This window comes from Echeneis naucrates, chromosome 13, assembly GCF_900963305.1.
Source record: "Echeneis naucrates chromosome 13, fEcheNa1.1, whole genome shotgun sequence".
NCBI classification, from domain to species: domain Eukaryota; kingdom Metazoa; phylum Chordata; class Actinopteri; order Carangiformes; family Echeneidae; genus Echeneis; species Echeneis naucrates.
The window spans coordinates 24,218,986-24,241,643 of NC_042523.1; the positions used below are offsets into that span (position 1 = coordinate 24,218,986).

At 44.6% G+C, this 22,658-nt stretch overlaps 1 protein-coding gene across 8 annotated transcripts in view; it reads left to right on the forward strand.

The window, feature by feature from the left end:
* myo18ab (myosin XVIIIA b) overlaps positions 1-22,658 on the forward strand; it is an 82,379-nt gene extending 59,721 nt beyond the window's left edge. For 4 of the 8 annotated variants that reach the window (XM_029518504.1, XM_029518498.1, XM_029518499.1 and 1 more), the window contains 9 exons: positions 2,036-2,152; positions 3,583-3,666; positions 4,555-4,692; positions 5,672-5,857; positions 5,948-6,087; positions 7,592-7,636; positions 11,739-11,861; positions 12,872-14,341; positions 15,272-15,407. In XM_029518504.1, coding sequence (XP_029374364.1) covers positions 2,036-2,152; positions 3,583-3,666; positions 4,555-4,692; positions 5,672-5,857; positions 5,948-6,087; positions 7,592-7,636; positions 11,739-11,861; positions 12,872-14,333 — 2,295 coding nt within the window. In that variant the 3' untranslated portion in view covers positions 14,334-14,341; positions 15,272-15,407. Of the gene's footprint in view, positions 1-2,035; positions 2,153-3,582; positions 3,667-4,554; positions 4,693-5,671; positions 5,858-5,947; positions 6,088-7,591; positions 7,637-11,738; positions 11,862-12,871; positions 14,342-15,271; positions 17,643-21,450 lie in introns of those variants that run through there. The other 4 variants (XM_029518505.1, XM_029518500.1, XM_029518507.1 and 1 more) reach the window with 4 other exon arrangements.

Consider the following 22,658-nt stretch of genomic DNA (forward strand, 5'->3'; position numbering starts at 1 on the left):
TTTAAATATCAAGTAATATTAGATTATTTTAACATTATTGTCTTACTGCTTTCTGCATCTACATTTCTTTCTGCCATTTGCCCTTTGAGTAGGGTGCTTGTGGGATCATAAAAAAACCCATCCTGTTGTATTAGAGACTTGAAGCTTGAAACTTACTGAGCTAATAAATCAGGGAGCAAGAGGGACATTTTCCCATACACTTCAACACAGTCCGACTTCTTTTTACAACTGTTGTAGTCGCCCCCTGATGGTCAGCAGATAGAATGCAGCTTTGTCGTCTCAGCTGCTCTTCAACATCATCTCTGTGTTGTCAGGTTGTTTGAAGAAGTTCTGTTTTCTGTGAAAAACAGAAACCGAAACAACAGCAGGGAGTTTTAGTTTTGAGGGCAAATGCACGTTAATTGTTTCCACAAAATGTGTGATCGGCTAAATAGAATGTGAAAATGGGATTTTTGCAGAGATAATTTGTGTCAGGAGCCGTTTGCTTTGAAACGGCGCCGCAGAGGACGGCCTCTGCAGCCACATCCAGCCTGCTGGGAACCAAACGGACCAGAGGACAGAAAAGCTCAGTGCATAAAATTCAGGACATTTTTCTTCCTCTGATGCGTCGCTGGCTACATGAACAAAGATAAAATCATGCAAATCACATTTTTTCTGATGGTCTACATTTTTGTTGTTTTTTTTTCCGGTCATAATGGCAGTGTTTTCAGAAAATGATTTTGCATGTTTCTGAAAGCTTTATTGTTTCAGTCACAGAAAATCTGAGGAGACAAAAAAAAAAAAAAAAAACCCCGCAGGCCAACCCACGTAATTGGGTTGAGATTGAACTGACAGCTTATTGTTGAAAGTGTTCCATGACAGTTTGGTGCTGCCGTTTGGCATTGTGTGTGTGTGTGTGTGTGTGTGTGAGAGTGTGTGTGTGTGTGTGTAATAATAGTCCATCACAATATTTTCCTCACTGTGCAGAGCTGCAGCTGCTCTCAGAGCTTTTATCAGCTCTGAACGGTGGATTTAAAAATGGATAGTGAATGGTGTGAATGAATTTGCCCCAGATTCCCTGTGGATATTTTTAGGTGCCGAGGTACACCTTGGTTCGTCTCAGCTGTGGGTGCTGTTAATATTAATAAATACAAAATAACCATATTTTACCTCCATAAAGCGACAGCAGCCTCCCGCCTCATTCTACATGCTGCTGGATGTTTTCGTAGGCAGACCTCCTCTCTGATTCTAGATCAGGTCCAGGTTCTGTATTAATCCAGTGAAAGTCCCAAAGGTCGCAGTCCTCAGGACTTGGTACTTTGTGATGTCACAACGAAGCAGTCATGCCTCTCTGACAGCAGTGTTCTCTTTTGATTGGCTGACTTAAAGAGGAAATGTGAAACTACTTCAAAATAAAAGCAGGAACAGAGTGTAACATGGGACCTTTAATGAGACGCCACAGTGTCGCTTCTGCTCCTCCCGACTCCTCTTATCTACTTTCTGTGTGCAAATTGATTCATTAACTTTTCCCATTAATCCACAGCCCCCCCTGCCCTCCTACCCCCCCCGTATATATCACCCCAGTCATTACAGAAATAGGATTACTCCAGCTCAGTCCCTCCCCCTAAAAGCTAAAGGTGTGAAGCGGTTGTTGCTGGCTTTTAGCCTCTAATTGGATGTCTCGCTTATGACCGGGACCTGAAATAATCCCTGAAGGCGTCTGTGATCACTGGGGGGCTAATCAGGACTCTCCTCGGATATTAACCTCTGCTGTGCGCGCACACAGCCGAAACCCGGTCCAGACTCACAGCAGTGCAAAGAAGCGTCTCGTCAGTTTGTATTGAATAACAATAATTCATTTTTCTCACGACATCACGCTTAGTTTTCTTTGTTTCAAAACTACCTTATTTTTGTTGTGTGATTCAAAGTAAAATATTAGCATCAGTTTGGTTTGTTCTTTGGATTCAGTTCTGTTTTGAGCAAAACTTTCAAGCTGTGTGTCTTTTTTGCGACGTTGTGACATCACAGCTGGCTCCCTGTGCTTTCTGTCCAACAGCTGGAGGAGCAGCTGAGTCGCCTGCAGAGAGAGAAGAACGACCTGCAGTCCAGGATGGAGGAAGACCAGGAGGACCTGAACGAGCTGATGAAGAAGCACAAGGCGGCTGTGGCCCAGGTACCCCCCACCCCCCACACAAAATGAAAATGGAAGAGGGGGAAAACATTGTTTGCTGTAAATTCTTTAATTTTCTTTTGGAACAAGTTTGAGGTTACATTTATCAGAAACAGAGAGTCTGCCGCCATCTTTAGTTTCTGAACTCACTTTGGTGCTCCACCTTTTTGCTGCTCCAGACACAAAAACTCTGTCCCAGGAGAGTTTTCACTCTGTTGTTGAGTCTACATCTTCCTTTGGATTTAACACCACAAAGCTGAACAGAGCGTCTCACAGAAACGCGACCTTTTAATGATGAGAAGTGACGGATCTATTTTTTTTTATCACTTTGCACAAACATTCGAACGGGACCGGCCGCAGAAAAGAGCTTAAATCGCAGGTATATCTGCTGAACACTTTCCAAACAGCAGAGCACTCTTTGCTAACTTTATACAGATAAATAGCCTTTTTGAATGCAGGCGAACACGGTAACAAAACCAGTTGACCCCTTTTCCACTTCCTCTGTCCGTGCCGACTGAGGACACACAACTGCAAGGAGTGATGCCAACACACTGAGTTACAGACACACACACTTTGTGTTAGCTGCCCCCCCCACATCCCTTTGTTGTTGCTACAGTAACAGACTCATCCCTCCTGGTGAGATGCTTTAATTGGTGGCTGCACACTGCAGAGTCATGTGACAGGTCTGAATGTGGACTGTAGTGTTTTTCACTGCGGACTGATGCCGGTCCAGCAGAAAGAGAGAGGCAATGACAGGAGAGAGCACGAGGAAGTGAACTTACCATGATTATTCATGTTCATCAGTTCATATCTGTGATACATCAGGAGAATCTATCTTTTCCACGTAGCTCTGTCACGTCAGCACGTGATCCAGAGTTCATCTGTAAAAGCTAGAATCCCTCCAGCAGCCTTTATTTTCAGCAGTTTTAACGTCGTCCGGCCATGCTGTCTGACCTTCATTGGGATTAATGTAGCTGTGTGCAGAGGAGCAGCGAGTGAAGATGGAAGTGCAGTGCACTGATGGCAGATGAGTGATGCTGAGTGATCTCCCTCCTCTGCCTCCAAATAAAGCCATCCCTTTCTGCCTGAACTCCCGGTGGGACTTGCTGTGGCTGAGCATCTCATCGACTGTGGAAATAAAAAACATCCATCTCAAATATTTCACACAGGTCGCATTAAAATCAGATTTACTGATACGCCTCCACCAGACTCCAGGCATTTTTCCAGGAGATTTATTTGTCCAGGTAATGTCTCCATGATGCCGTCATGTTGTCCTGGACACGTTCTCAATGTTTATATTCTGTCTGCAGGAAGGAAGAGTTACATCCAGAGTTCGTTCTTTCAAATAAAAGCCTCCTTCATTCCATCAGATTGAATATAAGAACAACTCCACTTACAGTGTTGTTGCTTGTTGACTTTGTGTTTTGTTGCAGTCGGCCCAGAACCTGGCCCAGATCAGTGACCTGCAGGCCCAGCTGGAGGAGGCCCTCAAGGAGAAGCAGGAGATTCAGGAGAAGGTGGATATAAAACTCAGCAACCTGCAAACTTAACACAATTATTCATTCAGACTGATTGCTTTGTATTTGGTTAAAGGTCAAAATGTCTGTGAGGATGAAAAATGGATGAATCATGGAGGTGTACGAAGGTCCAAAAGGTCACAAAGATCAACTCATGTTACCCAACTTTTTTTTTTTTAGTACTATAAACAGCAATGAATTTTGGGCTAGTTCAGATCTTCCAATGCGACATGGTGAACTGACACTAATTCTGGAATCATGAGTCATTCAAAAATGTGTGTACGTTATGTGATTTATGAAACACGAGGATTTCTGAACTTTCTTAGATTTAAAAATGTTTTAAAAAATGTTGGAAATCGCTGAAACAAGCAGAACTTGGTGCTTTTTCCTCTGGATAATTTAGACGGTAACTTTTTGTGGCTTGTTCAGATTGATAAGGTTTGTTTGTTTCCTTTAGTGTTCTCGTCTTCACCTCCCATTTCTATTTCACGAGTTCTCTCCACTGAAGTGTCCGATGAAGAATCTCAAATCTAATTCAGAAACTTGCATGAATGAGCTGCCTGGTTCTTTTGCCTTTTGGTTTCCTGACAAATACAAGTGTTGATGTAATTGATGTGTCATTCAAGAAAAACGACTGATCCAGCAAATGTGACAGAGATGGCCGACTTGGATTCTCGAGTCAGACAAGCAATAAGGCTGAACATGTTAGTGCTGTCAGCCTTGTAATGACTGCTGCTGCTGTTGTATTCATAATTTTCTCCAGCAGACACAGCTGTACCTGACAAATCAAACTCAGGCAAGAGAAGAGCGAATTTAGAACAGGACAGGACCCCCCACACACACAGCCAGTGACAAGAGTATTAACATAAATGTGTGTGTGCGTTTCAGATTCAAGCTCTGCAGAGTCAGCTGGAGTTCCAGGAGCAGTCCATGGTGGAGAAGTCCCTGGTCAGCCGGCAGGAGGCCAAGATCCGCGAGATGGAGACCAAGCTGGAGTTTGAGAAGACCCAGGTCAAACGCCTGGAGGTGAGAGCTGAACATCGGGTGGTGGGCGTCTGGGATGGGAAGCTCCGGCTGTGGAAGACATGGGAGGATGGTGGGAGGGTGAAATGTGAGAATCACTGCAGAAGCACAGAAAGGCCATGATGAAGTGAGCTTTAATGGCTCCACGTGATGTAATCACTGCTGCTTAGCCTTTTCTTCAAGCTGTGCTTCCCTCATTTGACGAAAATATTCGTTATTCTGTCATTTTTAAATTACTTTCAGGTATTCCTCGAAACAAAAAGCACAAATAAGGCTCACTGGTCAAATGGCCCTCAGCTAGATTGTGCAGGTTCAGTCTAGTAATTACCAAGCCAGCACATTTCCTCTGCTCCCTCCCAAATCAAAGCAAATGAACTTATTTGTTAGATGAATACATATGTACCTTTTTAAATGGAACGGGGTTTTCTCGTTGCTTCTCGCCGCAGTGAGTGAATATTCCAGGTTGCCTGAGTAGCACAGCACGTCAAAGCTGGAGGTAGCAGTGCTCAGTCGATACAGATGTGAGGAGGCAGAGTACAATGCCCACTCACTGTGTGAAAGGCACAAGCCGAACTGCTGATAAAAGCCTGAGCCTGGAACAGATTTCACAGTCCGGCACTAACATGTACATATACAAGAACGTCATCGGATTATTGATGCAGAGGAACTCACCAACAGTCACCTCTGATTCTGTGTTACCTCCGCCTGTTCTACACAGTCTTTTCCATCGCTCACCAAAACTAAATCTGTTCTCAACAAAAGTGGTGACATACCTAAAGAGAGGTCAGTGCTGATGAGCCTTTAACATTCATTCCAATGAAGAGGTCAGACTGTATTGATGTGTATTGGAAAATGTTCCTTCTGCTCCCTTGATTTACTTGCTCAGTGGTTCCTGAGGAGTTTATGGTCTGTTTAAAATAACTGATGGCGTGTTGTCCGAGCGGTGACTCCTGCTGGATCTCCTCTCCTTCTCGCTGTGCAGAGCCTCGTTGCTCGCCTCAAGGAGAACGTGGAGAAGCTGATGGAGGAACGAGATCAACGCAGCAGCAGCGAGAACCGAGAGAAGGAGCAGAACAAACGTCTGCAGAGACAGATCCGTGACATCAAAGAGGAGACGGGCGAACTGGCCAAGAAGGAGGCGGAGGCCAGCCGCAAGAAACACGAGCTGGTAAGGATGTGACATCAGCGACAGCAGAGCAGCTGGAGCTTCTGGTCCGGCTCAGCTGCAAAGATCACTGCTCTGTCGTCTCCTTAACAGGAAATGGACATCGAGAGCTTAGAGGCTGCTAATCAGAGCCTGCAGGCCGATCTCAAACTGGCCTTCAAAAGGATCGGAGACCTCCAGGCAGCCATCGAGGACGAGATGGAGAGTGACGACAACGAAGACCTTATCAACAGGTAAACGCAGACGTCTCAGTTCGACTCACAACTGTCATCCTCTTTACATATTTCAGAAAACATGATCACAGGAACCTGGACTCCACTGTCCTCCATGATTTTCACTACAGGCTGCCTGGTGGAGTCTAATCATTTACTTTTTTTTTTTTTTTTTGGCTCATTATTTGAGGATTTGGTTTGTTTGTCTTCCTTCTTGGTAAACAGACATGACTTAATGTTTCTGCTCTGTCTGTGTCTCCACATTCATGCGGATGCAGTTAAAATACTAAAATGCATCTCTGTTTGTTTATAGATCAAACTGTCCAGGTGCATTTTAATTATCGTGATATAGATGTTCATGGAGATCATCTCAGGCAGAGACGCATCTGCTGACGTTTTATTGATTTTCACACAAGTGTTTTTCCTAAAATATTCAACTGCTCATTTCGGCTGACCTGATTTCTTTCCAGGCGCCGTGTATCACACCGCCACGTTGCAAATCACACTCTCAACAATCTGCTCAAGGCCCTGCAGATATGCAGGGAGTGCTTCATCACCTCAAATCTGTTATACTTTTATTGGATTGTTCTGAAAACAGTCATCCAATCAGACGAGAGGCTCAGAGTGCATGAGGCGTGAATATTACAGGCTGAAACTCAAATGTAGTAAAAATGTAATTATTACCTCACTATTTAAAGCTATAATTAAAAAGCAGTACTATCAGTTGGAAAAGCATCAGGCTAATTTAATAACCTGAATCATTTTTCTTTGTTATTTTATATTATTGTAACTGATACCTCTGCAGGTCTTTAGCGAAACATTCCAATTAAATTGTAAATGAACTTCAAAAAGTATTTTATTATATTTAAGGCTGAAATCGGCTGTATGTATATTAAATGGTCACTGACCTGCTGTGACTGCAGCTCCAGAGAGGAGATTAAAAACTACACTGAGATGCTTTTTGTCTCCTAAAATCGCAAATACATCTTCTTATGGATGTCAACCTTTCAAAATAAAACAGCGGAGAAGTTGAAATATGGGCCTTTAATGCCGTTCCTCCCCCAGAGGAAGACTCACCTCATCACCAAGATATTATCAGGTCTAATTGGACTCGGGCGGACTGTGTGATTCACACCCAGTAAGAAGTCCTGTCCTCTCTCTTGGCTTGTTGGACGGAAACAGAATCACTCTGTGATGGATGCTGAGCCTTTAAGTACAGCACGGACTCAGAAGGGCTGAGGTAGCTGCAGTAAACAACTGAGTCATGAGGAGATGCTTTGTAAGGAGTCTCTTACAGATATAAGATCAGGATGAGGCTGCATGCTGAGTCGTTACAGTCAGTTTGCCGAGGGGAAGGAAAAGAGTGCGTCATCTCAGCATTGAGCCGCAGCGTCCATCATTTCCCGGCTATTTTTATACATCTTTGATGTTTTATTTCTGACTTGACTCTCATTTTGTGGTTTCTTTTTGTTTTCTTTTGTTCTCTGTCCTTCATCATCATCATCATCATTGTCGTCATGCCCAGTTTGCAGGACATGGTGACAAAGTATCAGAAAAGGAAGAACAGAACGTGAGGATCTCGAACTTCCTGGTCTTTATTTTGTCTTTCAGCACTGGAGATGATGCAGCATTCCACAGTCTTTGAACATTTAGTGGAGAAAGAAAATCCTGGATTCCCTCCGGGGTTTTAGTTTCAGTCCAGTTATTCCATCACTGCTGGCTGTCACACTGTAGGAAAGAGCTCCCACCTAAAGTTCCCTCAAACGTGAAGAAAATAATAATAATAATAATAATAAAAAGTAGAAATGATATTTGGAATGCATCCTGGGCCAAGTTTGTTGTTCCTGTGATAATTCCGCTCTGTTGTCAGACCCTCAGCGGGAAAGATCCACATGTTTGACGATTTAAGCAGCAGTAAATGCCTGCTGGAGGATGCAGAGATGCAGTAAATCCAGCAGGATTTGTGACGACTCGAGGAAAATGCATCATCGCCAGTGTTCATAGTTTCAGTCATAACCCGTTTACTCCGCTTTTCACTGCATGGCCTCACATGCTGAGATGCATGAACGCCACTGACAATAACGTTCTCCAGCATGAAACCCCCCCCCCGCCTCAAATGTATGGTTAACCACTTTGCAACGCAAGGTGGAGGTCTTCCTCGCGGTTCCCTCTGGCGTCACTGGGGGGGCTCACCCGGCTGTGATGTTTGAACAGCAGTCGAACTCGTCCCCGCTCTCAGGCGCTCTTAATTTTTCATCATCCTGTTCCAGGGTGTTAACGAGGGTGTGTTCAAGTATCAGGCGTTGGCTTGTGCTTGCTGAATAATGCAGACGCTTCAAATGTCTTCACAAAAAGCCGTCCCGCTCACAAGGCAAGTGGCTGCAGAGCTGCTTCATCTGAATGAAGCTGCTGTTTTGACTCCACCCTAAATGAACCTCTGTGGCCAGCTTTGTGTTGGAACGTGTAACACGAACACACCTTCAATGCTTTGAAACACACGTGTGTTATAGTCCAGATGTACTGATACAAGTTTTAACACAATCATAGCTAACATAGCTAACATTAGCGTTTAACCTAAAATGCTTTTTACAGACGTTAATCTGAAATGGAAGAACAAACAGGGAGGATTTTTATTACAGTCCTGAAAAGCTAAATATTAAAATGCAAACATTGGAAATCAAAATGGCACGAAGACAAACAAACCTAGGAAAGTTTGTTTTATCATAAAACAAAAACCCAACAAAACCATTTAGCCTTTTAGAGACTGGTGCTGTAAAATGAACAGATAGTGAGGAGCCTTCAAACTGAATGACCATCGGAGAGGATTGTATTGAAGTCTATTTATGTATGAGCGCCTCAGTCCTCTTCAGCCGGATGCTCTAAGTACTGTCTCCTCAGAGACTCTCAGTCTCATGGAGGTGAAACTTCTTGCTCTCCAGGAGAGCCGGAACGTGGCGAAGCTCAGCCGGTCCAGTTTATCTACAGAAACAGTTCAGCATGAGCACCAGAGACGTGAAGTCCTCATCAGGAAATGGCACGCACCGTCGCTGACGGTCCTGGAGAGGATGCATATGTCTGTCTGTGCTCCAGAGAGCCACGGGGACTTCACAGGGGCCAACAGCTTCATGTATCGGGGACATAAACAGTGGCGTCTGTAAGACCCAGGGACACGGAGGGAGCAGAGCCAAGTAGAACACAGCAGGACGATCCATAGAAGCTAATGATGAATGTAATAGTGTGAAACAGAGATGTACAACCAGTGGCGGCAGCATGTCACGGACAATTAATGTCTCCTCAGCACTGCGTTTGTTTGCTTCCCTCAGGCTTTCAGTGGGGCTTAATGGTATCGTGGTCAGGCACATAAATTGTAGATGACATCACGTGCGAGGCTGCTCAGTTACACAGAATCCGCCATCGTGCTCCTGACTGTAGACCTGATAGGTCTCCAAATGCATCGTCCAATATTAGACTGATAAGAGTTTCAGAGAACGATAAATAAAAAGTTCTTCAGCTGGAGGACGAGGGGATTATTTTACATCAGCACTTTTTGTTATCAACTTCACTGATGAGCCACAGTGAGGCTTTTCACAGATCAGGAAAATACAGCTGGGCCTCTGATTGGCTGTGACATCACCAAACAGAGCCAATAGGAGCGTCTAAAGTAGAGACGTGACTCCAGATGTCACTATCAAAGATGGAGGATGAGAACGGACGGACAAACACAGATCCAGATCTGAACGATCATTTATCATATTTATCATATTTATATCTCAACAAAATCTAATAATGTATTTATGCCTTACTAAGCCAATGAACACATTCTGCTGGAACACAGTGATCAGTACAGTTATCAGAAATACAGCACCCAGCCCATACACACTTTTTCATTTTTCCAGTTGACTCATTGAATGTTAAACACACAGAACTTCACGGCGCTTTAACTCTCTGGATTTGACACCCACTACGTGACCTTGGTGTGATGTTGGCCCAGGCAGCAGCTAATCCCCAGGTTGTCTAATAGTTGAGGTTTGTGCTGCAAAGTTAATTACAGCTTCAGAATCATCGCCTCCCTCTTTGAGCCCGGCTCTCGTCCTTTGTCTTTGGTTTGACTGCAGCCTCGCCGTCACCAGCTGAGTTTTTGTATTCCATAAAAGCGTGCAGGCTTTTGCATTTGGATTTCACCGGGCAGTCATTGTATTGATTCTCCCCCATGAAATCCAGACAGCTTTGTCTCCAGCTGCTAATGATTTTAATTATAGGTGGAGCAGGTCCACCACCTATGAGAGAAAATAAAGTTTTTCGCTTTCTTCTCCGATAAGATGGGAGGCTTCTGGAAACAGATGGAGATGAAAACGGAGACGGGGAGCCACCCCTCTGATGTCTCCGTAGGACTATTAAGCGGTAACAACTTAATTTCACAGCGCCACACAAGCACTGGGCTCTGACGGCACTTAATGAGTGTTGTGCTCTTTTCATCCGTGTCAAATTTTATGACAAGCCCTCGATTTTACTCGGCGGCTCGCTGTGGCTTGTGAAAGTGTAATGATAATTGAGAGGAAAAACAGCGCAGTGCCCAGCTGTGTACCAAATCATTCTGTCAAAAACTGAAATTATGAGTGTATGCATATGACTGTGTGTGCGTGCGGGCCCGTTGTTCTGTCGCTCTGCTGCCAATTTAAAGGAAAGTGCAGCTGTGCAGTGTTTTTTTTGGTATCACAGGTGTGTGGTGTTTTCGTTGTGGAAACATTTATCAGCTTTCATTCTGATGAAGGCTCAGTCTCATCTCCATCCGGCACGTTCAGTGATGTAAGACAGACGGTGTGTGAGATCCAAGTGCTGCTGCACAGTTAAGAGGAAACATGTCAAAGTCAGTCTAATCCACCAAACCGTGAAATCGATTGTAAAGTCCAACACGAGAGTATTTTCTCAGACTGAATTCATTTCTCCTGGAGCTGCTGATGAACAGAGATAGTGATACAGCTTCTTTATGGATACCTGGTTGATGATTTGGGGTTTGTTTTTTTTTTCCTTTGTGATGGAGTGTGAACTCACAACAGTTCACCTCAGCCATGTTCATACAGGAAAGAAACATGTGGGAAGACGATATAATAATAATAATATATACAGGAACTGAACTATTAGCATCATAAAACATGCTCATCACTCCATGATACCGATATCTGGGACATACAGACGAGTCAAAACAGAGAAAACACGGTTCAGTTCTTTATTAAAACCCTTTGATGTGTCAGATTGTTGGAGTTTTAATAGAGTTTGAGAAAAATACACATCAGAGAATATGAGAGGAAGAGGAAGCTGCTGAATTTGGGAGACAACAAGTGCAGGATGATATTGAGTATGTCCTCAAACCTCAAACACTCTGACACTTCAGTATGAGTGCGTCAGGTGGAGTAACCATGAAAACCAGGAGAAGCTGTCGAGCAGCGTTTGTGTCTCTGCGACTTGTGGTGAGCATGTTTGGGTGTTTACAGAGCCGACTGCATGGGTCCAACTTCATCCAAGATAATCACAATCCTTCTGTGCTGCCACACTAACAGGGAAACAGCCCCGCCTCTGCTGCAGACGGATTCTCTCCCCTCTGATTGTCTGTCTTTCCTGCTGTTTCCTCATGCTTCCTCTGACTTGCTCTCCTTTCTCTGACTGCTCACCAGTCAGGGGGATTCAGACACGGACTCTGAGGTGGAGGATCGTGTGGACGGGGTGAAATCCTGGTTGTCCAAAAGCAAAGGCTCTGCCAAAAACCTCTCTGACGACGGCAGTCTGAAGAGCTCCAGGTCAGTACAAAGACGGCTAGTCGCAGCGTACCCAAAACACTTTTATGCTTTTACACTTTTGACAACACCTGAAGGAAATAAAGTAATCCGAGTGGAGCACTTTGGCTGAAATGACAGAACTGCTCAGTGAAGGGTTTTGTGTTGTTTTTTTTTTTTATTTTATTTTATTTTTATAATCCACCTCAGTTGGTAGATTTATTGACGTGCCCAATGGCCAGCTGGCAAAGTCTACCTGAGCCACTCGCTGAAATTAATGGATGTGTCTGCAGGTTGACAGCTTCAATTGCCCCAGATTTGTCTCCTTACCAAAAGATTTAACTTCTCTCCCTCAACTGAGCCACTTCCAACTTTATAAACTTCTAAATGTCTCTGAGCAGCAAGTCCCCAAAGGCGTAAAGCTCCTGAATTATCTAGATGGCCGTCACTGACCTTCTTCACGTCAGCTTTGGCGTTCAAGTGACCAAAATGGGAATTTACACAGAACAGAGCAACAGGAAAAGATAGGAATATAATTTTAATATTTCTTCAGTTAAACATGAACCTTCAATTCTGGACTTCTGGAGGACGTGATCTCAGAATTAGCACACAGCTATACAGAGATTTAGAATGATGGTTACACCAAACCACGAAACATTTCGCTTCTCAAAACGTGGCTATATTCTGTTTTTCTCTGTGTTTCTATTTCTGTCGGTGGAAAGTTTCTCTTTGGCTTTGTTTTGATCTGTGATTGTGTTTTGGGAGCATTTTATTGGATTTGAATCAAGTAGAAAAAGTGTTTGTCACACCTGATAGTTGCTTTGTGTCGGTCTGAACATTCAGTGCAGATAAAACCGTTTTCGCTTTCTCCCACTGTGTTAAATGTCATCTTTTATATTTCTGTTTTTATGATTTGTCAAGTTTTCATTCATTCTCTTTACTCTCTTCCTCGACTCACCTACTGTCTCATCTGTAACATTTTCATCTCCCACTTTCTTCATTCCTTCCTCCTTTCCATTGTTGTTTCTTTCCAGATGTGCTGTAAATGTAGACGCAAAGGAAGGGAAAGAGTCAAAAGAGGGTAAGGATTGGAAAGAGGTAAATAAAGAGGGCAAAGAGGTAGAATCGTGCAGACCGTTAAGCTCCCTTAGCTACAGGAAACGATCCAACCTTGATTCCATTGGAGGAAAAGGAAGCGCCCTCTTCAGCGCCCTCAAGGAAAACGCTGAGTCAGAAGATTCTTTGAGCTTCTCAAAGTCCAAAACCAAATCGGTGGACCTTCAAGATGATGCCTACTCAGTCAGCTCATGGAGGAAGTCCCAGACAGGAGATGACAGGAACGGCAGAGAGTCTGTCGTCTCCCAGGCCTATTCCGAGGCCAACAGCCGAGCCAGGAAGGGCATGGACAGCCGCTGGGGGGACAAAGAATCCAACCGGGCCCCCACACGTCTCGGGTTAAGCCCTGAGAACGACGCCAAATCCACCATCAGCTTAGGTCAGTCGAGCCCCGGCGGACGCCGTCGAAACACCTCACGCTTAGATGAGGGCAGAAGCGGCTGGTCAGTGTACGGCAGCAATCCCAGCAGCCCTTGCTTTAGCAGGCGGTCAGGGGGCCGCAGTCCCGGAAGCGTCAGCCGAGCTGAATCCAGAATGTCTTTGGCTCGCAGCTGCCGCCTGAGTGAGTTTGACCTCGATATCGACGACAGTCGGAGCGTGGCCTTCACCGAGAGGTCGGCGTACAGTCCTCACTCATCCAGCGGCCGCAGTTTGTCCATGCCGCCGCCACAAGACAGATCATCAGCTGCAAATAACGACCCCATCGATAATTTAGACATCAAACCCGTCAGTCATCGCAACTATCTCGACCCCGACCTGGAGAAAGCCATCAACGAGGTGCTGAGCTTTAAGCCTATCAAATTCAAGCGCACAAGTTTGGAAGACTCAGAGGCCGATGAAGGAAAATCCAAAAATGATGATGATGACAGCAAAAGTGTCCGCAATGGAGACACTCGCTCCGCCAGCAGTATTCGGCGCTCTGCGTCCGCCGTGGACTGCATGAGATCGTCCCGCAGCGGCAGCAGCTGCAGCAGTCGCCATCGCAGCAAGAGCAGAGACAAGAGCAAGAAAAAGAAGAGAAGCCACAGCTCCGAGTCCGACAGCTCGAGGGATGGTCGTCGTCACAGCAGCAGCTCCAAGAGGAGGTCCAAGAAGTCCAAGAAAAAGTCCAAGAGGAAGAATGTGTCCTCTTCTTCTGGTTCATCCTCTACATCCTCAGACTCAGAGTCGGACTCGAGCTCCGGTGCCTCCACCATCTCCTACCGGAGCTCCAACAGCGTGAAAAGGGCCCCGTCTCGGAAGGCATCCGGCCCCGAAAGGGACGAAGAAGCTGACCCACAGAGCGAGAGCCAGCCCTTAAGCAAAAAGGACCAGAAGAAGAGGAAGAAGAAGGTGGACAGCCTGATGATGAAGTACCTGTACCGGCCGGACAGTGACTGAGGGAGCCAGTAGGTGGTCGCCTGAGACGCATGATGTGATCTAATCAAAGAAACCTTCTGTCTGGCTGATGGCGTGTTGTTTATCACGTTAACTGCAGCTCGTTCTTAGTTGGAAGTTGAGCAGCACTGACCGGTCTCAGTGGATCTTTAAACTCAACATGGCTGTTAACTCGGCCTGAAATGACTCCCAAGAAGTCACTTTAATTTACGGCTCTAAAAAGGTAAAACTAACAGCCAATTAATGTTATAAATTTTTCCTTCCAGCTCCGTAACTGCAGGCATAATTAGACCCTGAGCATTGATTTACACCAACTAGCAAATTCATCTGAGATGCGCAGCTGAGAGTAATTAACCTCCAGTTTGCAATATTTAAGCAGTTTGACTCCTAAATAAGATTAAAGTGGTGGGCTGGGCTGCGTGGAAACCGGTAATGGGATTGAATTTTTCTGGTGTCACAATTCATTAGGAATATTTGAGATGAAAAAGGATGATTCTAATCTTGTTTGGGTGTTGGTAACCGCATGCTTTTCAGTTCTGGTTTCTCTTCTTTGAGCTCAGACTTTAATATAATCAGAATGGAGTCGCAGCACTTTGCTAATCCATCCGGAGTCACATTAACAGTTTTGCATGCGATCGTGGTAACAAACTGCGTGAAGTGACCGAGTTTACACGGACACCGAAGGACTTCGGTAAACACACAACTGCTCTGTGGTGGTTTAACTCACTAAACAAAGTCAACACAAACTTAGAATAAGTGTTGTGTTTGGATAAAACGTTAACTGAGAGGAGAGCAGGTGATCTGAGGTCGAAGCTGCATGTGTGTTCAATAATGTTCTCTTTTTATCTGTGTGCTGTCAGAGTGACGATGATGAGACGCTGCTCTGCTTTCTGTTCAGCTTTCATGACGACAGTTTCTCCTTGTTCCCTCTCTGACTGCAGCCCCCCCGGTCGAAGACACTACTACTTCAGTAGATCTGACGAAGAGGAGGAGGAAGAAGAAAAAGAAGGCGGTGCGACCCCGGGCTCTTACTCTAAATACAGATACAGCAGCCAAATGAAAGACGACGGCGACGGCGAGGACGGGCCCGATGAGTCGTAGTCGCTGTCGCCGTCGACAGTTTGTGTTGCATGCAGAGTCACAAGCTCACACCTAAATAATCACAGCTACGAGATGTTCCCGTCCCGTAGACGTTACCAACACTCAGTCCGCCGAGGCAGACGTCCTGCTCCATCAGTCTAACCTCGCTGCACACAGCAGCTCCTCTGTTAAACTCCAGCTATGGTTGTAACTGAGCCAAAGAACTTGAGGTTGCAGTTATAGTCGATCCTTTCTTCTTTCCCTCCCTTTGTCTCTCTCCTTTACATATAGTACACCACAATAATATGTATTGCCATGTTACGATGTATTGCCAAAAAAGCCTTTGCTGTATGTGTGTGCACTGTTTTGCCAATTGATGCTGAATCCTGGGAAAAGTTCCAGCTTTTTCTTTTTCTTCTTTCTGCTTCCTCTTCCCTTTTCGGGATAAGTGCCATTTGACTTAAGTGGCTCCTTTACAGCTGCTTCTGTGCAGCTGTGGCATTTCATGAACTGCTGCACCGTCGCTGAAGATACTCTCTTTATCACCCGCTGGCTTTTTGTTTGCCTGAAAAGTTTTCTGCCCTTTGGTGGTAATTTATGACTGCCTTACAGGGAGAGTCGGTTAGATCACTCACTGCTGCCCCCTCTTCTTTTCTTGATGTTTGACAGATTTGTTTCCACGAGGTTTGAGCTTACCTCTGTGAGAGGCCTTTCGTTTTGACTTGATTTGACTGCGTACTAGCTGGAGTTAGAGACGGAGAGGCTCGGGCTCCTTGTCGTTCACACACCATCTGTGTTTTGTTTTGAGTTTGATGTGCTTTATATTTCCAAAGGGAATTTATTTAACCTTGGGCACCAGTCATTTGTCGGTTTCACACAAAAACCACTGAGCATATGGTCTCCTCAACCAGCACGGCGAAGAGAAATAGCTGCTGGTGTTGCTTGTTTTTTTCTTATCGTGATCAAATCACATGGAAAGACGACAACCAGCCAACGACCGACCCGACTGAGGACAGAAGTCTTTAAAATTTGTTGTAGATTGTTTTCTTTCTTTTTTTTTTTCCTTACAACGCAACAACACACTAGTGCTAATCAATAATAACAGCTTAGCTAGCTTATTCGTTATTGGTTATGGAATTGTTATTTTCCTGCTCTCATATTTGTTTTATAACAGTCTGCAAACCATAAACCGGGACAGCAGAAATGATTGGTTCTGATTAAAGAAGCATTTGTGAGTTAGCATTAGCACGTTAAAATGAATACTTGGTTAACGTACCAGTTTACAGGAAGCGTAAAGCATCAAGCTTCTGCCCTTCACTCACCGTCACGTGTCTCCGAAGGTGGAAATCAGCACTGGTGTAAAAATCACATCTTTTCTTGTCCTGCAGTTAGCATGCTAAGAGGCTAAGCTTCACTGCAGCTCGTCCTGAAGACGACGAAGGCTGACGCTTGTGTCAAACAGAAAAAACAGCAACTGGCACGGGACGGTCCAGAATTTAGAAATGAAACTGAGAATTATAGTTGACTCATCGGTGGACTTGGACTTGTCTTTCCGTGGGTTTTGATGATATTGAGAAAAATCCAGAATGTCAGCAGACTTCTCCTTTAAAGCCTCGTTGGGTACTTAAACTGTAACTTCATTAACTGGACAAACTGCGGCCTGAATAACCAATACTGTGAAATCATGTTCAGCAGCTCTGACGTCTGTTTGTGTGTCAGGTTTTGTTTGTTTTGTTGTTGTTTTTTTTTACCCATCAATGCCTCTAAACAGAAAATAGAAAATAGGAATGTGCATCATCACGGCTGCCGATTTGTTCCATCACACCGTTCGGTCGTCTGTCTGGGATTTTCTGAGTAGCATTGAGATACTGAAAGCCATTTAAAGAGCGTGACGTGGCATTTAGGGCTGAAAAAAAAATCGGTGGATGTTCACGGTGGGAGGAAGTTGGGTCTTCATTTTTATTCTCTATGCAGTCGACACAAGTGGTGAAATGTGTTTTTTGGATTGACCTTGAAAAAGTGTCTGGCTTCAACAGGAAAAAATAAAACAAACTAAAGAGCAGACATGATATGGATGACTGCATACGGTATTTATATATAAATATGTGTATGATTCATGCTAGCTTTGAAAATACTTCATGTTTATTTTCATTATGGAAAAAATTGACCACTTGGTATAAATTTTGCATTACGGTTTAATATATTGTAAATAAATGATGTGATTGTTTTAAAGCGCCTGAGAGACTGGATTTGTCTGAGTTGTCGGTCTTCAGTTCACTTTCATCCAGTTTGATAAATGTCAACAATAACTTGGTCGTGATTTTTATTTAATTAATTAATTTTTTTAACTTCCCAAAGCCGAGCTGTAGGAACACACAGTCATTTTTCAGTTAAAAGCAGAAGCAGCTTCTTTGGGCTCGCCTTCCTTCAGGTTTTTGGTGGCTCTGGTTTTATGGTCCACATGAATCCTGCTGACTTTGATGACTTGATGTCTCTAACTGCCGACCCTTCCTGATTCGTCCCGGTCCCCAGAGGATGGACACGAATGACTCCTTTCAGTCTTTGCTCTTGTTCCATTCTGACGTTGACGTTTGTTCCTTTGATTAAAATATCTCATCAGTTATTGGAAGGAAATCCATTAAATGCTGTTTCTGTTTCACTTAACAATCAGCTGCAATTATTTTTATGACAATCCTGCTTCAACATCTTGGAACATTATCAGGTCTCAAATGTAATTTGTTTAATACTTGAACCAAAGTTCCAGAATGAGATTCCCATCAGTCGCAGCTGCACTTTGTGTTAAGCGTCAGATGCTAATTAGATGAGAAAGCAATTTCGTTATAATGAGATAATGTACCAACGACCTATAAACTGGGAAAAAATAAAACATTAGAACTTTGTCTGAGAATTAGATTCATGTGTTGTGTGGCACACAACCAACCAGCAAATACAAGACGAGCAGGAGGAGACTCACGAGGGAACAACAACTCTTTTGTTTAAACACCCACCATCAACAACTTTAGTGCTCTGTGACCTGTAACTCTGCCAGATAGTCACCTTCAGGATGTGAAAGCAAAACGCCAGCATGTTGTTTCATTGATATTCACGACACGGATTAAGTGGAATGAATATTATTTTCCCTACTGTTGTTTTTACTGAAGCCTCATCAGTGAGGAAATGCAGGAGTCGCTTTAATTCCTGAGACTGCTCTGATCCGAAAACGTGCACACGTCATGATTTCCTACCATGTTTGTCTGCTGTCGAAATCAGAAGCTGCGTCTCAGTCCGGGCTCGTGTCCTCCAGAGGACCTGCTGCAGCTCCTCCCGGTAACTCTGAGAACTTTTAACTTTTTGAGGCCTAAGAATTTAACTCTGCTGTAATTTAACCTTCAGGGTCTCTCCTGCTGCTGCAGCCATTTTATTTTCAGGCCAGTGCATTTGGGATGGAATGACGACATGGAGGAGGATCCTCTGAACGCTGCAGCGACAGGAAGTGTGTGTGGAGAGAGGCGCTCTGCTGATGTGAGATACCGACAGGCCGAGGACGCACGGTTCTCACTCAGGTGCAGCTCCTCGTTATGTCACCAACAGCTGTCACAACCGTCCAATCCCAGAATCCTCTCTGCTCCTTCGGCTGACAACAGGAGCTCCCCGTCAGCTTCAGTCTGCGTTACAGAATCCACCTCGTGTTCAGGATGAATCCTCCAACAGCTGGTGTGTGTGTGCGCCTCTGTCACTTCAAATTGTCCTTGGAGGACTTCAGTCCGGAGTTAAGATGTAATCTTTCTCTGATCAATATTCAATCTTATATTTTGATAAATGTGAGCGACTGCAGTTCGTCCTCGTTCAGTTTAATCAGATGATCTGAGCGTCAAAAGAACGTTTTCACATTCCAACTGCATCAGAAACTTTTTAACAAACGTTCCTTTTTCTCGCAGCAACCTCGTAACATCATGAGAGACTTCTGCCAACCTTCATCAGTCAGTCTGTTTCAGAAGGTCCATCCAGATATCAAAAATGTTCCCTTGAATCCATCCCAGCATGCACCAGGAGAGGAGCGGGTCCAACCTGAAAGCTCCATCCTGAGGCGGACTCATGTATGTCAGCTAACATGCTAACATGCTATGGTGCGTTCACCGTTTTGGCCCATGCCAGAAATAATGACTCAATCAGGGCCATTTTCCCATACACTTCAATACAACCTGACTTCTCTCTCAACCAGTTGAGTCTCCTGCTGATGGTCATCAAACAGAATGGAGGTTTAGAGACAGTCTGTTCTACCACCTCATGAGCTCAGAGTTCAGAAACACTGAGTTTGCTCCTCCGGCCCCAAAGGTCCCAGAAAAAAGGCTTAGTTCATTCAGAGCTGATATTAATAGCACAGAGATTTTAAAAATCAGCAGCGAGCCACAGAATGGACGTAATCCTCGGGCCACAAAAAGAATAAGTTCAGCAGTCTGCACAGACACGATTATAACCTGCAGCTTTAAGATAGTTCATTAACTTCTGTTGGTTTCTGAGCGTCTGATAACGACAGCAGTTACAGTGAACTGTGCAGATCAGATCAGATTTAATGCACTAATCAGTTTTCATTTGGAGATAAGTTCATCCGAACGCAGCTCATCTGGCTAACGAATTCCAATATATATTCAGTCACACCTCCAGATTTGTGGAAGTCATTTTGCAGCAGTCGTCGGCCAATAATGGCGGAAATCTGGTGCAGCGGCTGGGAAGCTGGTCCTGTGCAGCTTTTCCTCTTCACGGGTCAAGAACATTCTGCTCTTTATCAGTCGCTCCCTGCCTGACAAGCAGCAGCCAGCAGGAAGCGACCGTGTGTGTGTGTGTGGGGGGGGGGGAGTCTGCTGTTCTGCAGAACATCCCCAAACAGCAGGCGGCCTGGGGGGGCAAAATAAAGTTGCAGTGCTCTGTCAGCACTTTCAGAACCAGGCCGGGGGAGGGGGAGGGGGGCAGTTCTCTCAGGTGGTAATGCTTTGTATTTCACAGAAATGAAAAACTGCCCCCCCCCCCCGATGCTCCTGTAAATTATTCCTCCTCCTCCCTTCGACAGTTTGTAGATTATTGTTTGCAGCAGTTGTACCTTCTGAATGTAAACTGCACGTGGTAGTTCAGCATTCCTGCACTGCATGATGGGAGATTAACCTTTCAGCCGCTGTAGCACATCTCCACCGGGGGGAAGTGAGCATGATGCTGCTCCAACATGCAGCTCCTTCAGGGTTTCCTCCCAGCTGCCTCACCGCTGAGCTCATTACCCTTCCAAATCTGGCTGCTGTTTCCCTCCTTAACCAAACTGCCCCCCCACAACCCCCCCGGGCTCCTCGGCTGACAGGCCATCTTGTTGTTCTCTCTGACCTCGTGTCAAGCCGACTGTCATCTTCCCAGAGCAGACCGCTGCAGAGGGGCTCTATTGTCAACAAGGCTGGGGGGGCCGACCTGGACGCCTGGAGTTTCAGACCGGGCCTGAATGCAGCATTTGGACTCCAACCCAAAAACATTGACATTATCCAAAAGTGTTTGTTTTCAGTTGACTTTTCTTATTTTGAGCTCATTTATCGGGTGATTTTCTTTCTTTTATCATCAGCAAAAATCCAGCTCAGTCCAAAAACACTGAATGTCCCAGAAGACGATTCACTTTAGTGACTTGAACCTTTTAATGTCCTCACTAAGAAAAAAGCAATGGAAAAAATTATTTCTGAGCTTTTCTTATTTCCTTGGGGCAATAATAACATCAAAATATTTTTTTTGTTTTTAAAATATAGGCCTCTACCAAACAGTTGAGATGACACTTCATGGTAAATGTATTAAAAAACATACAAATACCAGAATGTGCTCTAGATAACAGTTGAGCAGGACATTAAAGGGTTAAGAGTTGTTGTTCTTGTTGTTTTTGTGAGTCAGTTAGCTGACTTGAACTCTGTTCAACTATTATCTTGAGTTAATGACTCAGTTAACTTGGACATCATGCTGTTATTCTCATTAAATATCAAACTGTAATGATGAAGTCCTCCTTTTGCCTCCTCAGATCATTTTCTACCCATCAGCAGAGAAATGGACGGGGCGCCAGCGACACAGGAAGCCTTCACACAGCGGCGGTTCCAGATCAGTGACACACACACACTGCAGAATGTGAGAGCTTGATGGGGTTTTAATTTTCCTCCTTTTCATTACTGATGTTTCACAGTAAATGGAAGGTAACGATTAACACCGACACAATAGCTCAGTGAGATCAGACACACGTGGACTACAAACTTCCACTTAAATATACTTTTGGTGTTTCCCAAGTCTTTTAGTGAGTTTACACAAACAAGCTGCCAAACCTGATGAGCTTCAATGTTCCGTTTAAATTAAACTTAACTGGTCTGGTCAAGGGCGGTGTTCCTTGCTCAGGCCTGATCTTCACCAATGAGCCTAGGCATGTTCAGACTGGGAGTCGAACCCACAAGCTTCTAATTTGGGGCGTCTACTATTACACCGTGCTCAACCACTACGCCACCCTGCCACGCAAATCACTACCTACCTACATTTACATCACTTAACCTAGATATGCTCAAACCTACGACCTTACTGTGGGGCGACATCACTAACCACTGGGCCACCGTGCTGTTCAAGGCAAACAGCAAACTCCATCAGGAGCAATATTATATGACAGATGTATACTTTATTTATCCTGAGGGGAGATTCACAGACCCCCACAGTTTCAGACTGTTTGATAGGAAGCAAAAAGGCAGAAATTCAAACTCCAGTTTTCTGCTCCCCTGAAGTGGAGCTTTGTGGATATTAACCAGCTGTTTCAGTATGGTTCCATCGTTGAGCCGGTTTTGTTTGTAAACTTTCATCATGGAGAGGATGGAGCCAGTTTACAAAGGACAAATTTTAAAGAAGCCAACAAGCTGATCTGAAAAATCTAATTAGTGACATTAGAATGGTTCTCGCATGTCGCACGGATTTTCCAGCGTTAGAAACCGGAGAGGACGTTTGAATCGTCCATTTGAAGGCTCCGTGGGGACATTTGTTGTCCATTTGTCCACACTGACCTCCAGCTGATGTGTCACCACCTGACTTCCTGTTTGCTCCAGTCCTAATTACAGCAAGCACATCGTTCTGAGGCGCCAGCTGGAACAATAGGTGATGTTTTTCTTGACAGTCGGAAACATAATTAAAACCAGTGAAGGCTTTAAAGTTCCATGTGGTGATTTTTTTCTTCGTCTGTCAAAACAGTTGTATGATGTT